The sequence below is a fragment of the Sus scrofa genome, unplaced genomic scaffold (assembly GCF_000003025.6).
Source record: "Sus scrofa isolate TJ Tabasco breed Duroc unplaced genomic scaffold, Sscrofa11.1 Contig53, whole genome shotgun sequence".
Taxonomy (NCBI): Eukaryota; Metazoa; Chordata; class Mammalia; order Artiodactyla; family Suidae; genus Sus; species Sus scrofa.
Window position 1 is genome coordinate 669,157 of NW_018085237.1, and position 16,823 is coordinate 685,979.

Here is a 16,823-nt window from a genome sequence, read left to right on the forward strand (position 1 = left end):
ATGAATCATATGGAGAAACACAACCTTACTGCTGTACCCAAGGTGACTGAATTTATTCTCATGGGGATCACCGACAACCCTGGGCTGCAGGCACCTCTCTTTGGAATCTTCCTGATCATATACTTGGTCACAGTGATGGGAAATCTGGGCATGGTTATCCTGACCCATTTGGACTCCAAGCTACATACTCCCATGTACTTTTTCCTTAGACATTTGTCAATTACTGATCTTGGTTACTCCACTGTCATTGGCCCAAAAATGATGGTCAACTTTGTCCAGTCCCAAAATACAATTTCCTACCATTGGTGTGCCACCCAACTAGCAGTCTTTGAGGTTTTCATCATCACTGAGCTGTTTATTCTATCAGCGATGGCCTATGATCGTTATGTAGCCATCTGCAAGCCTCTTCTCTACGTGGTCATCATGGCAGAGAAAGTGTGTTGGGGGCTGGTACTCACTTCCTACCTCTACAGCACGTTTGTGTCACTGTTACTCACAATTAAGTTATTTAAGTTGTCCTTCTGTGGCTCTAACATCATCAGTTATTTTTACTGTGACTGCCTCCCTCTGATGTCCATGCTCTGTTCTGACACACACGAATTAGAATCAATCATTTTGATCTTTTCTGGGTGTAATTTGCTTTCTTCCCTCTTGATTGTTCTTGTATCCTACACGTTTATTCTGATGGCCATTCTCAGAATGAACTCAACTGACGGAAGACACAAAGCCTTCTCTACCTGTAGTTCCCACCTAACGGTGGTGGTTGTATTCTATGGGACCTTATTGTTTATTTACCTGCAACCCAAATCCAGCCATGCATTTGCTACGGATAAAATGGCCTCTGTGTTTTACACCCTGGTGATCCCTATGCTGAATCCACTGATCTACAGCCTGAGAAACAAAGAAGTAAAAGATGCTCTGAGGAGAACTTTAACGAATCGATGTAAAATTCCCAATTAATGTCTTAATATTCATTTGCAAAGGTGGGTCCAAAACCTGTTCTTTAATATTCTGTCAGTCCAATTATAGCATCAAAAAGTAGAAATGTCGTACCACATTACTTTCCTTTTTTTTCTTGGTGAAGCACTTCTTGCACTGAATAAATATTAGAGCCAGATAATTTAAGTCTCAAGTGAATTTCAGGATCATTTTGGAAACTATATATTTAGAAATAGGGCAAAGCATACCAATTTTTTTTTGTCTTTTGTCCTTTTAGGGCTGCACTCCTGGCATATGGAGTTTCCCAGGCTAGGGGTCTAATTGGAGTTATTGCTTCTGGCCTGCATGCCAGAGCCACAACAATGCCATATCCGAGCTGCTTCTGCAACCCACACCACAGCTCATGGCAACGCTGGATCCTTAACCCACTAAGCAAGCCCAGGGGTCAAACCCACAACCTCATGGTTCCTAGTTGGATTTGTTTCCACTGCGCCATGAAGGGAACTCCCATACCAAATTTTTGGTCAAACTCAACATTCACAGAGGTTAAAAAAAAGTCTCAAATAGTCAACTAGAAAATTAGTACTGTATATGTTATAGTGAACTAGAAAATTAGTACTGTATATGTTATAGCAGTCCCTGTGTATTAAAAATAAGCAAAATTGAACCATGAAGAATATGTAGGAGAAAAGTGGCAAGAAAGTAAGTAAATCTGTGATTACAATTCAACATGAACAAGCTGCTTCAAGAATCTAAACTGCATAGGCAATAAAGCCTGCCAACTCAGAATGAAATTGTCGGTCGGACTGAGTTAAGATTTTCCATTTCATAGCTTGAGTGGGCATTTGGGAATTTTTTTTTAATTAAAAACCATGAGAAAAATTTTGGCTAGTTCTGGATATCTTTTCAGAGACCCTCACACTACAGCTAACTTAGTTTAGGATAGCTTCTGGATAAAGAAGTTGATTTAGGATTGGCAAAGTCAAGATAAAGGTGTTATCTGGTCATTTCTTAAAATGACTTCACTATTTTGAAAAGCTGTAGCATTGATAACAAAGGTTAGTGATAACAAGGGTACACTTTAGGGCTAATTGCACTTTCATTATGTATCCTTTGACTCCTTCGTGAGCTTCTATGCACAGAGCCGATATTTTGCTTGGACTCTGCTAACACAAGGCTTCGTTCCCCTTTTCAGTTTCATATATTTCATCTACTCTGTCTATTTTTTAATGTGCTGTGGTCTACTTTGTTAAGAGAGTTCATCTTAAGTGTTTTCATCACAAAAGAAAAAAATTATCTATGTGAGCTGATGGATTAGCTAATCACTTCACCGTGTATATATCAAAATATCATATTGTACCCTGGAAACATACACAAATTTTATGTATTCATTGTAACTTCTATAATGCTTGAAAACATATAACTTTTTAAATACAAATGAAATAAAGTAAAACATAAATTAAACAAAGTAAAAGAAATATAAAATTGTATTCTCCAAAAAAATCAATTCTGCTTACCATGTTAGCTTTGGATCCTGTCTATACACATATATATTGTCATGAATAAATTTTATTTTTGAGACTAACATTTAATATTATACTGAGGACTTTTCATCTTGTATACTTTCATCCAAATTTTATCATTTCCATACTTTTCACAACGCCCAAGTAAATATAAAGAATATTATTCACATCTGCTGTATCACCCATATAGAAAGAATTTTTAAAAAAATCATAATATATCAAAACCCCTAAACTTACTTTTCTAATTTGAGAATTCATCATAAGCCTCTTTCTTATGCAGTAAAGTTTTTTTTTTTTCCACTTTCAATGTCAGCATACAACTGTGGAGTATAGATTAATCACTTTGTATTTGGTCATTCTTCAGCTGATGGACACTTGGTTGTTTGCAGGTTTTTATTTCTTTTACCACAATTAAAAAATGCTGTAATAAATACAATTGTGCTTATAACGTGATATACTCATGCTTTTCATTTCTAAAATAAATTCATAAGTTTCTTCTATAGTCTAACTATGTGTTGCTGGGTGAATGACTTACATATTTGCATAGCAATTTTAAATAAAAAATAAAACCTTAACAAAAAGTGCCACACATTGTGATTTTTTTTTCCAAGTAGTATTTTTTCAAGAGAGGATACTGACATTTACTGACATATCCTTATCATTGTATGATGACAAAAATTGCAAAATGGCCGTAATAGATGAATAACATCAGCTATTCAATGTCATAGGTACAGTCTTTTAATGTGTAAACTGTATACTGGGTCACTTTGTTGTAGAAAATTGACAGAACACATTAAACCAACTATAATGGAAAAAATAAAAATCACTTAAAATAATAAAAAAATAAAGAAGCCAAATTAAAAAAAAGTGCATCTAAAATATTCAGTGGTTGAAAATTTTATTTGTGTGATGAGAAATGTATAGACATGATGCAGGAGCTTTATTTTTAAATATTGTGTTGGAATTATATTCTTCTACCTTTTCTCACCTGAAAGAAAATCATAAAGAAAATATTAAAATAATACATTTATTACTGAGGATTGTTTTTGGAGGGAAAATACTCACTTTGAACATCCTTTTTACCCCTTTCCTTGAAATAATGACTATGCTAACTTTATATCATTGAAGTAAAAGTGGAGGAAAAAACCCAACAGAGAGAGTGGCATAACAGAAATACAAATTATTCATGGACTTTGTTCTCACTTCACTGCTAATCCTCTGGTTTCTTGCTCTTTAATATTATATTTTTGCAATAACGAATCTCAATGCAAATGAGCTACTCTGACAGGTACACATTCATCAGATGTCATGGAATCAAACTCACTTCAAAAATGTAGGTCCAGCCTACCACAGAGACAGACAAACAGACACACACACGCACTCACAAGAAGACTTCTGGGGTGTCTGGATGAACTACTGGAGGGACATCTTGTTAAGGAGTCAATCCCAAATGAAATCTTCCCCAAGGATATGAAAGACAATTTGTGGATGCTAGAATCACATGTGCTTCAGAGTTAGGCTCTCAAAGGTTTATAGAGCTCCACTAACTCTCACTGCCACAGCCATTCAGAAACTCTATGATGGGGAGTTCCCGCCGTGGCGCAGTGGTTAACGAATCCGACTAGGAACCATGAGGTTGCGGGTTCAGTCCCTGCCCTTGCTCAGTGGGTTGACGATCCGGCGTTGCTGTGAGCTGTGGTGTAGGTTGCAGGCGCGGCTCGGATCCTGCGTTGCTGTGGCTCTGGCGTAGGCCGGTGGTTACAGCTCCGATTAGACCCCTAGCCTGGGAACCTCCACATGCCGCGGAAGCGGCCCAAAGAAAATAGCAAAAAGACAAAAAAAAAAAAAAAAAAAAAAAAAAAAAGAAACTCTATGAGGCTGAAACAGATTTACATTAGAGGTGGGTAGACAATATTTACATTATCATTGTATGGCTTCTAAAAATCAAAATGATACCCTAAACTGAGCCATTTCACTTTCATTTTGGAAGGCAATGGGCATTATGGAAAATCAAATAATACAATACTTAAAGCTTATTTCCAAGATTTAGAATATTTTTGGAAAATAGATGTTGTAAAATATCATCCTACTATTTATGTTTCAAAATTAAAACTGGCATCATTAGGTTTTAGGTATTTAAGTAGGTTATACCACTACTGACATAATAAATTTTTACTCACTGAGATTATTTATATAACAGATTTATTTCTGTGATACTAGCTAAAATTAAAAAAATGCAAGTTTCACAAGAATAAACTGTGAAAGAGAACTGGGTACACAATTACTCAAACTTTAAATGATGTTCCTTTTTGTGAATATAACTCTACATCACAAATTTCCTCAAGAAAATTTCATTAACTCTGGTAACATACAAATATAGGCAAAAACATATATGGAAGAATAGTATATAATCAATGTATAATAGAAGATCTTTAGATAAATAAAGTAAAATAAATCAGCCAACATTTAAATTAAAATGTTGGGGAAAGGATCCAACACTGTCATTGCTGTGGCTCTGGTTACTGCTATGGTGTGAGTTCAATCCCTGGCCAAGGATTTCTATTTGAGGAAAGACACTGCATAAACAGGATCAAGATATTAAGAATCTGCAGATCCCCAGATTCCTGGTTTGATTGGACTCAACCTCTATGACATTCTCAAGTGGAAAAAGAAACCCAGGAAGAAAATGTTCATTTACTAGGAAACCTTTGGTTCAAGTAATCCAAAATAAGGTGTTCAAAAATAAATTTACTTGAACAAAAATCCAGTCTCGTAAATTTATAATAAAAGAAAATTCTAAGCTCATGGAGACAATTTTAAATACATTTTTAAGGTTATTAATTATTCATTAGCCATAAAACATTGGTGATAGTTTAAAGACAACTCACTTATTTTTTTAGCCTTCCTGTTGCTTATTAGTACTCTTAAAAAGATTGAAAAGGCCTACAGTGTGACCAGGAATGACATTCTTCAATACTCCAAATTCAAGGTTGGTAGCCTCATTTGACACACTACATTTATTCCAGTTTCTGATGGCAATGGAAAGGTCACTGCTACAAATAATGAACAATCTTCTTTCAGATTACATGTCATTATTTCTCTCTCTCTCTCTCTCTCTCTCTCTCACTCATACACACACACACAAACAGAGTAGTCTCAGAAGAATAAATAGGAGTAAGAACTTGATCCCCTTGCTGTACAGTGGAAAAGTAAAAAAAAAGTAAAATAAAATAAAAAAAATAAAAAAAAGAATTCGAGGGGCCAGAGATAAAATTTTATATTCAGCACACGTCTGGTAAGACAGTAAGAAAAGAAAAGTGATATGGACCTGATTATGGAAATCACTGAAAATGAAGCTACAGATATTTCAATTATTCTAAAAACACAACTTAGAATAATTACTCAAAAAAAGCTTTCCTACTATTATTTGCCTTCCAACTAATATGAGAGTCTTGACATGAAGACCAAAGATACAATATAGTCAATAACAGTATTAATAACCTAGGGAAATATCAACCCAAGAGAAGAAAAGAGGGGATACTAACTTAGAATGGCAAAGCATTTTGGGAACTGGCAAACATGATACAGCAATTTGAAAGAGAAAATTAGAGGATGAATACAATGCTCGTGATTTAAAACAGATGCCATATAAAATTTATTTTTGCAGTTTAAGATAAAGTATGTAACCAGCAGCACATTAGATTTCAGACAAAATAGAGGAGCTGATAGAATTTGGCAGCATAATTTTGCAGGAAATCTCACCCAAGGAATCGCCCTCCCTTGCTGTCTATCTAACGACAGTCCTAGAAAATAAATCTGTAAAGTTTAAATCACTTCTTGTCTTCTCCAAACAGATGACCATCCAAACTCTAACATGGCTCGTGGAAATTTCATGTGGGTCTCTGAGTTAATTCTCACAGGTTTCTCAGAACACCCAGACCTACAGCTTCCGCTCTTCTTTGTGGTCCTGGTCATGTACGGGCTGACCATGGCTGGGAACCTGATCATCATCACTCTCACCAGTGTGGACCCTCGACTGCAGACCCCCATGTATTTCTTCCTCCGACATTTGGCAATCATCAACCTTGGCAATTCAACTGTCATTGCCCCTAAAATGCTCACCAACGTTTTAGTAAAAAGGCACACCACCTCCTATTATGAATGTGCCACCCAGGTGGGAGGGTTCTTGGTTTTCATTGTGGCTGAGGTTTTCATGTTAGCTGTGATGGCCTATGACCGCCATGTGGCCATTGGTAACCCATTGCTCTACATGGTGGTGGTATCTCAGCGGATCTGCCTTCTGCTGGATTCCCTCACATACTTCTATAGCTTTTCTACATCAGTTGTGACTTCATCTTCTGTATTCTCAGTGGCTCATTGCTCTTCCAATGTAATCAATCATTTTTGTTGTGATACTGGACCTCTGTTAGCATTGTCCTGCTCTGATACTTCCTTTCCAGAAAGAGTAGTATTTATATCTGCAGCTACAAACTTGGTTTCTTCCATAATTATAGTTGTGGTATTTTATTTCAACATCGTTTTGTCCATTCTAAGGATATGTTCAACTGAAGGAAGAAAAAAAGGCTTTTCCACTTGTGTATCACATATGATGGCAGTGTCAGTTTTTTATGGAACACTAAAAGGTAGTTTTAAAATCCATTTCTGATTTGTAAATTAATTTAAGTGAAAACAGTAAGAATGTAAAAAAAATAATTTGTGGCTTCTGTAATTTTTATGCTGTATACTACTTCTGGCAGTGAGTTAAGCAATTTGTAAGCATCATTTATTTCTACAATTACATTAATCCATTTTTTTTAATCCAATCGAGTATCGTTTGAATTTTAAGCCAATTTTTAGATAAGATAGTAGTGCTTTTGAGAAGAGTGATGGCCCAAATTTACAAGCTAATAAATGATAGAATTGGGATCCAAAACAAATTTAACTCAAAAGCCCACACTCCCAACAATTACATGAACATGCATAACAAACTGTGTATAGTTCATATTTTCATTACACAAAGTTCAACTAAACTTAGATATTTATAGTATATACCTAGGAATTAATGTATAATTTTATAATTAAAATTTTACACACCTTTTATAATGTCTGGATAAATTGCGGCTTAGCCACAAAATTTAAAAAAGTTGTTAATTGGTGATGTTTTAATAGCTTTATTTACATATATACCATGAAATTTATCTATTGGAAGTAAATTCATTGTAAGCAAAATCATTTTAGTATTTTTTTTAGTAAATCCATTGAATTATGCAACCATACCATTATCTAGATCCAGCTCCAAAGTTGTGACTTTACAAAAGTCAATATTTGTAATAAAATTGTGCAAATATAACCATGATCCAGTTGTAGATATTTATTTGCCTTTCTGCCCATTTCCAATTAATATTCAGTCCACCTATACTTTCAAGCCACTAGTGACCTACTTTCTGTATCATGTTTTTTTTTTCTGTTTTAGGAATTCTCATGTAATGGAATCATATAATGTATAGATTTTTATGTCTGGCTTTTTTAACTCCACAAAATTTTTTGTTTATTTCATGGTGTACCATGTATTAGAAATATGAAGCTTTGTATTACTGAGTAGCATTTTCATGTATGGATATATTTTGTTTATCCATTTACCAATTGATAAACATTTGGATTGTTCTATTGTTTGCATTATGTGAATAATGTTGCTATTAATTTTGCATAAGGATGTTAGGTTTACACACATGTTTTTATTTTTCTTGTATTGATATCTTAGAGTACAATGTGCTGGGGTAATTGGATAAACTTAAAACTACCTTTTATAAAACTACCAAAAAGTTTTCCAAAGTTTTTATTCCCACAGAAAAATGAGTTGTCCAGCTTCTTCATAATACTTAGTATTGGCATTTTTTTTTTATTAGAGCCATTTTAGTTGATATGCAGTGACACCCTGGTGTGTGTTCTGGTTTTGGTTTTTTTTTTTTTTTTTTTGGCCCTTTAGGGCTGCACCCACAGCATATTGAAGCTCTCAGGCTAGGGGTCCAGTCAGAGCTATAGCTGCCAGCCTATACCGCAGCTAGAGCAACATGGGATCTGAGCTATGTCTGTGACCTACACCACACCTCATGGCAATGCCAGATCCTTAATCCACTGAGCAAAGCCAGTGATCAAATCCTCTACCTCATGGTTCCTGGTTGGATTCCTTTCTGTTGCACCATGACAGGAACTCCCCTGCTGTGGTTTTAACTTGCCTTTCTTAAATGGCTATTACTGAGCTTAATCTCTTTTATGCTTGCACTGATCTTCTAGTCTGTTGGTTATACCAACCAGTATTGGACCAGAACTGGACCTCACCTTATCTACAACTTTGGTCTTTCCAAGAAGAGCCACTAAGATCACATTTGTTTTGAAAACAACTCTGTGAATGGGCTTTTTCAAGTTCCACTCTGAGTCAAATTAGCCCATCTAGCAGCAAATCTGAAGGTCCTCATGACTCCTCTCAAAATAACACTTCTGTATATTTACATGACAAATCTGATTTATCCAAAATGAAATTTGGTTTTTTGTCCATTTGTATAATGGAATACTACCTAGCAGGAAAATGTAGTGACTTGTCAAAGTACAAGTTGAGATTGGGCATTTGGCCAATTGTGGTAGATTCATTTGTAAAGTTAATCAATGAAATAAAAAAGAAATTATATACTCATAGAATAATTATTTAATATACCAAATATATAGTTTCCAACTATATAACTCCTATCCTGATCATATTTGGCACATTATGTTTCAGTGAAATCTTTAGGGTCTATGCATCATGTTTAAAAAAACTTCTGTCCCTCTCCCCCTTATATTTTGGACCAGTATTATAATATTTTGAAGTTTATTTAATATAAACTATGTGGTAGATTTACCAGATATGTTCTGTGTGGGTAAATCAACTGAGCAAATTGTTAACAAAATTTTTCTTGTCTAGCTCTATATTATAAAGAGAAGGAGGATAAAGAGAAAGTCATGTTACTCCTAAGAGAAATAGAGAATAAAATCTTTTGATATTTGTCCTAAGAGTAAGGAGATTAATACACTTTATGTTAGAAAATCAGTGAAGGAAAAGTCTTGGAGGATGAGAGACATTGCTCTGAGATGGTTACAGGAAGTGGTGTTTGTATATGAAGTTGAGAGAAGTGTAGATAGGGGCTCCTTAAACTGTGCTTATGCGCCATTAGCATATTTCACAATTTAGTGAATCTTTACCAGGATTCCCTGATGAAACAACATAGAAGGTAGTCGGGGAGAATGCACAGCAGAAAGGAAGTGCATCCCAGGTAATGAGAGGAGAGTGTGTGCATATAACCAGGAATGAGCTAAGATGCATGTTCACACCTTGAGACTGGAACACAATTGCCTTGTTTTGAAAGCTTCTTGAATGCCAAAGTTTTGTGATCCAGTGGTTTAGACAAGAGTCTTCAGTGGAAAGCAGGTCACTTTGAAGTTCTGAAACAAAGACTCATTATTCTAGAGTCTCCTTCTACTACTAACCAGCCAAGTGAGGGAAGGCAAGGACTTACAGATCCTCAGAGTCACCTGACGTCATCATTATGTTGAAATGGTTCTACTGGAAAAGAACACACTGGTCAGCAATGTTGATTCCTCCACTATGACAGAAGAGCATAACATCAATAAAACCATCTCTTACTTTCGTCTTCCACTGGGAGGTCTTTACCCATTAGGCAGATACCAGTGAAAACAGACAAATCTAGGAAAAGAAACTTTTGAGCAATAACCTGTTCCTTACTAATTATCTTGTCAATTTTTACCCAAAGGATTTTCTTCTAAACCTCCCAGTTTAAGGAGATTTAATATGAGACATTCCAAGGAAAATACCTTTTTATCAGTTACACTAACTTTGTGACAAAGTATTTAGTGCCTATTTTGCACTATATCTTATTTTTTTAATATTACAAAATTATTGATGAATGGCCCTAGTTTAAGAATAGACAACCAGAGCAGAGGTTTTGGTAAGCATGGAGGGTGTATGTTCTTTGGAATCTTTTTTATTTCCCCTGGAATTAAGTATGAGAACTCATAAATCCCCTAAAAAATAAGAATGACATTATGCAGTGTCTTTTCATATACACCCACTAGTTAATCATCTCTAAAATGTTGATATATTGATCCAATCTAATGTTTCAGGATGGAAACCTTCATTTACTACATTACAGATTTTTTGAGTAGCCGAGTTCTGTTCAATGGACATGGTGTTTATTACATGTTTACTCACAGACACTACGCCCTATAAATCTTGTTTGTAATGAGCTATGAGAAAGAGCAATGTGTTGCAGGAAGAATTAAGCCCTGAATTAAGTATGTATACCTCCAGTGGTTACTACAGCTTTGGGTAGAAATCTATGGATTCATGTCAAACAGGACCATCGGGAAATACAGAAAGGATTTACCGTATAAACTTCCTGAACGCTCACATAAAATGTCGTCTTGGTTTTCCATGGCCATCTATAATACGTCCTATATCCTTTTTGCTTTGTTTAATTATTTAATGTGATATAATAGTATATTTTAAGATTAAAACAAAATTGGGGAATCAATGTAATTTCTGGACTCTATTTCTAATTCATTAGTAATGGTTTCCTCTTAATTATATTCAAGGTTGAAAGGCTTGCCTAGGGACACTATTTGGGGTTTTGTTTGTTTGAAGAATCATACTGTAAATAATAGTCAATATGTATCCCAAAGACATCCTAATTCCAAATCAAAAATCATGGCATTTTCTAACAAGGCGTAAGCAGAGTTGAGACATTGAGCTATTTGTACTATATACATCTGGTACAATTGTACCAGATGCTCCCTGATGGAAAAAAAAATTAGAAAAAGAGAGAGACTATACATTCTTAAAATAGTTATTTAACATCTGCCACATGAAATTCAAACATATAAACTTCCTATCTAGATCATCATCTACACGATGGAACAGGTTGTGATGTCTAAGCCTTTGCTATATTTACTTTTTAAGTCAAAGTGTCCTGTTTAGACAGCATGAAAAAGAAACACAAGATTTTACTCCCCTCTTTATTATATTGCAAACAAGTGTTAAAGTATTTAATAGAAAACTAAGGAGTATATTTTATAGTCATAACCAGCATATAAAACACACAATCCTATTCTAATCTCCCCAAACACTAAATGGAATCATATTTCTTATTCATCACATAACTCAGAGTGACTAAGGTGTAAGTTGGTGCCCAAAGCTTTTACCAAATGTCCTGTGTGTGCTGTATTGAGGATCATGCCCTTGGAGGACCTGGATGCACATCTCCTAGGGAGCTATTTGTAAAAATTTTAAAATGGTAACCCCTGCCTGATTTAAAATCCAAATTTCAAGACTGACACTAATAATTTACAACAAAAAATCCTTTGAAAAATAAGCTAATAATATTTTGAGAATTAGGAAAATCTTAGAGCAATCATGCTATACCAAAGACAGAGCTGTAGGTAGGCAGATCCTCAAATACAAGGGATTGCATCAATAAATCTTCAGCCTGCCTTGGCATCGCAGTTGAGCAGGGACTGTAATTTAACTTTTTTTTTTTTTTTTTTGTCTTTTTTTGTTGTTGTTGTTGTTTGTTGTTGTTGTTGCTATCTCTTGGGCCGCTTCCGCGGCATATGGAGGTTCCCAGGCTAGGGGTTGAATCGGAGCTGTAGCCACCGGCCTACGCCAGAGCCACAGCAACGCGGGATCCGAGCCGCGCCTGCAACCTACACCACAGCTCACGGCAACGCCGGATCGTTAACCCACTGAGCAAGGGCAGGGACCGAACCCGCAACCTCGTGGTTCCTAGTCGGATTCGTTAACCACTGCGCCATGACGGGAACTCCTGTAATTTAACTTTTTTGATGATCTTACTTGCATCATACTCTGAGAAACATCCTCTGGGACATAGACACTGATAAAACCAGGCAGTAATCTGCTATCCAACCAATTAGGAGGATAAATAGGAATACCCTCTTCCCAAGTAGGTTAGAGAAGTATATTTCAAAATGGTGAATCTGACTCACTGATGTGTAATAACATGGCCAGAACAGCTCAAGATAAGATTTTTAACTTAAAGAGTATAACACAATGGAGTAGGATGAAAACATCTGACGTACATTTTGCAAAATAAAGGTAAATGGTATTTATTCACATTTCATATTAGTTTTGTTGAAAGTATCAAGATCATCCAAGTTTGAAGTGAACAAGAACAACTAAAAGAGTGGGAATGAGTGAAGAGATAACCTAGTCTAGTTGCTTTTTAAATATGAATAAATTGGTCTTCAAAATGTTTGAGTAAGTTTCCCAAGCTCAAGTTGCTAATTAAAGTCAGAAAAAGGTCCAAAATTTAAGGTTGAATGGGTGCAGTGTATTCATATGTATAGAATTTGGAGAAATTAGACATGTACTTAACCCTAGTTTTTTGCATGTTCTCTTTTTGAAACTTTATTTGCCTTAAATCTTTCTTAAATGTTAGTTTTGATGATGTTTACCTAGGTAAATCTTCCTGTAACCTTTCCCCTGTCAAAGTATTCTAGTTACAAGGCCTGCTATTATAAGTATTTTGGTTTTCAGTAATTAACTCCATCAGATTATTATAACTCACTATTCGGAATCTGCATAATTGCTACCTTCCTCTGTTTATACACTAAGAATTTTTGTTTTGTTTTGTTTTGTTTTTTGCCCTTTTAGGACTGCATCCGCGGTATATGGAGAGTCCCAGGCTAGGGGTCTAATTGGAGCTATTGCTGCCAGTCTTAGCCAGAGCCATAGCCATGCCAGATACGAGCCACATCTGTGACCTACACCACAGCTCATGGCAACACCAGATCCTTAACCCACTGAGCGAGGCCAGGGATTGAACCGGCAACCTCAAGATTCCTAGTCGGACTCATTTCTGCTGCGCCACGATGGGAACTCCACTCTAAGCTTCTTGATGGATGAATTCTAACCTTTATTTATGGTCACCAAAACTCCAAAATATAGTTGATACAAGTAGGAAGTAGATCAAGATGTTTTAATGTATAAAAATAGCACATTTGGGACTTCCCCTTATGGCACAGAGGAAATGAATCTGGCTAGGAACCATGAGATTTCAGGTTCCTTCCCTGGCCTTTCTCAGTGAGGTAAGGATCCGATGTTTCCATGAGCTGTGGTTTAGGTCACAGACACAGCTTGGATCTGGATCTGGCATTGGTTGGCAGTTATAGCTCCAATTAGACCCCTAGCCTGGGAACCTCCATATGCTGTGGGTACAGCCCTAAAAAAGATAAACTAAAATAAAAATAGCAAATTATACAATGACTTACATTGTGTCTATATATATATATATATATATATATATATATATATATACACACACACACACACAAATATATATATATATGTATTAAGAAAATAAAAATTCTAGTTTAGAATCTATGAGAAGATTTGGAAAAAGTAGGCCCATGATTGACCAGATTACAATCTATTTCAAAACTATGCTTTCTACATTTACATGAGCTGGAAATTTTACTGAGGATTAGAAGGGAGGCTAAAGATCACCATTATATTCATAGATATATCTTCCAAAGCAAAGAATACATTAGGAATAATTGAAAGAAATGTTCAAATACATTTATTATGTTATTAATCTTAAATTAGTTAATGTAAAAATAATATTTAATTCCCCATTATCTAATATTTAGAAAATACTTTATTAAAAAATTGAAAAAAAAAGCAGCAAGGCAGTCAACCAAAATGTATCTAATGTTTATCAGAGGGAGAGGTATGGGAATAGAAGGTTGTTATAAATGTGAGAGAAAATATAAACGAAGTATGTCTAAAGTGATTTTAGAACACAAATGTGAAATATATTAACTCAACTTGGGATGTAACTCTTCAAGGAAGAGAGATGACAATTAAACAGGCTTTAAAAAAACAAATAGAGTTTTCCCTTTAACCATTTTTTCTTGTAAAGAAGTGTACAAAGTTTGGCATGTACAGCAGAAGAGAAACATTAAAGGACATCGTTGTTGACAAAGAGGCCAAAAAATAAATAAACGAAGTAAGAAGACAAAAAGTATAATTAAAATATAATGTTTCTATGATAAAAGGTAAACAAGTTGAAAGAGACTTATAACCTAACTTATAAAGAGACAATCATTTCCAAATCCCTTGGAAAGAATATCAACATTATTCTAAATTACAATGTATCAAAATTTTACCAGCATTCATTTCCTTTGATCATGTAACTTCATCCTTAAAAGATAACGATGTTTGTGTAATATTATAACAAGAAAAACCTGGACATAATTTAAGTTTCTCACAACAGGACAGATAAGATCTACCATAGTGCCAGCATAATAATGAGGTGTGGAATTTTGAGTCAGAAACATATGGATTTAAACACAACTAACTGTACTCAAACCAATCTTCTGACTTTGTTGGGGGGGTAGTATTTATGTTTCAATTTTCTCTTCCTCATCTATAGATTGGGCATAACAATATGGTTTTTACATAAAGATTTAGCAAAAAATTGGAGTAAATAAACTCATTATGCCTTCCATATGTACCCATTTTTTTACTAAGATAACTGTGAAGATAATTTGCAATCTAGAGTGATCTTTAAGTAAAACATTTTTCAAACAAAGCAAAATGCAAAATATTTCTGACAGCATTGAAACAATGTAGAGTTGTGTCTGCACAGGTACAGTGAGAGATCCATCAGAGACAGGAGCCACTGAAGAAAATTTGTTTTCCTTTATGCTATTCATGTTAATATTTTCCCTCTTTTTTTTCTTTTTTTTAACATTTTTTTTTCAATGAAAACAATAGATAAACCTCTTCACAAGTCAGGTTAAAGTTGCAAATAGCTTAATGCCCAGGACCTTTCAACAGAAACCCAGGCGATGAATGCAGACTCTTCCACAGCTCCATTCCTTGTGTAGACAACGGAATTGGGAGAACAGAAATACGGCTTTCTCATACATATATATATATATATATATATTCCTTTTGTCTCTCCACCGACTCCCAGAATCCCTATATATTAACAATCTCAGTATTAGCACCAAATTTCTGCACAAGATATTCTCATATAAGAACACTACTTATATAACGGCAACTCGAATTCAGCTCTTTTCTCTACTTCTCAGACAGATTCCTTAAAGATATATGCCTCAGATCAACTGCACCCAGGTCCAGGAGTTTATTCTCATTGGCCTCACAGATCAAAGAGAATTGAAGATGCCTCTCTTTGTGATCTTCTTGTCCATCTAACTCTTCACATTAGTAGGCAATCTAGGTTTAATCCTAGTCATTGGAACAGATCCAAAATTCAACACACCAATGTACTGCTTTCTTAGCAACCTGGCTTTTGTTGATTTCTGTTATTCTTCCGTCATTACACCCAAAATCCTTGGGAACTTCTTGTACAAACAAAACGTCATCTCTTTCAATGCACATGCTTCTCAGTTAGGCAGTTTTCTCACTTTCATGGTGTCAGAGTGTTTGCTTCTGACTTCCATGGCATATGACAGATATGTGACCATTTGCAACCCTCTCCTCTACACAGTCTCAATGTCCTTGGGAGTCTGTATTCAGCTGGTGGAAGCCCCTACAGCTACAGCTTTTTGATGGCACTGTTTCATACCATCCTCACCTTCCGCCTCTCCTACTGTCACTCTAATATCATCAACCATTTCTACTGTGATGACATGCCTCTCCTCAGGCTAACTTGCTCTGACACGCACTCCAAATAGCTCTCAGTGTTGGCCTGTGCTGGCGTTACTTTCATCTGCTCTGTCCTGGTTGTTTTTGTCTCCTACACATACATTATCTCTGCCATCCTGAGGATATGCTAAGCTAAAGGAAGACACAAAGCCTTCTCCACATGTGGCTCCCACATGCTGACAGTCACCATATTCTATGGCACCCTCATCTTCATGTACTTACAACCAAGCTCTAACCATTCCCTCGACACAGATAAGATGGCCTCGGTCTTCTACACAGTGATCATCCCCATGTTGAATCCATTAATCTACAGTCTTAGGAACAAGTATATAAAGAATGCCCTGAAAAAAGATATCATAAATAGAAACGAGGCTTTTGTCTTTATAACATTTAAAAAATAATTTGAATAAACAAAAGAGGACTTTTTTTAATGATCTTTTTTTCTCCCCTTGACTATTAAAACTAATAGAGTGCCTTGCTCTTACTTAGTATCCAATAAAATTTTATTTACTGTAAAATAAAATAATTCTCTGAATTTTTTGTGGTCAAATTTGACTTCAAATTATAATTTATATGCATAAATTACCATAAGGATCTGTGTCATAGCATTTCTCAAATTA

The 16,823-nt window shown here is 35.3% G+C and overlaps 2 protein-coding genes and 1 pseudogene across 2 annotated transcripts; all 3 read left to right on the forward strand.

Annotated features, from left to right (window-relative positions):
- LOC100155793 (olfactory receptor 8K1) lies at positions 1–960 on the forward strand. Its single transcript, XM_013987100.2, has one exon. It carries the CDS (start codon positions 1–3, stop codon positions 958–960), a length of 960 nt encoding a protein of 319 aa, XP_013842554.2.
- Positions 961–6,336: 5,376 nt separating this feature from the next.
- Positions 6,337–7,128, forward strand: LOC100154572 (olfactory receptor 8J1-like). Its single transcript, XM_001926268.3, has one exon. The coding sequence runs from the start codon at positions 6,337–6,339 to the stop codon at positions 7,126–7,128; it is 792 nt and encodes a 263-aa protein (XP_001926303.3).
- Positions 7,129–15,645: 8,517 nt separating this feature from the next.
- LOC100737611 lies at positions 15,646–16,604 on the forward strand (annotated as a pseudogene).
- Positions 16,605–16,823: the final 219 nt, after the last annotated feature.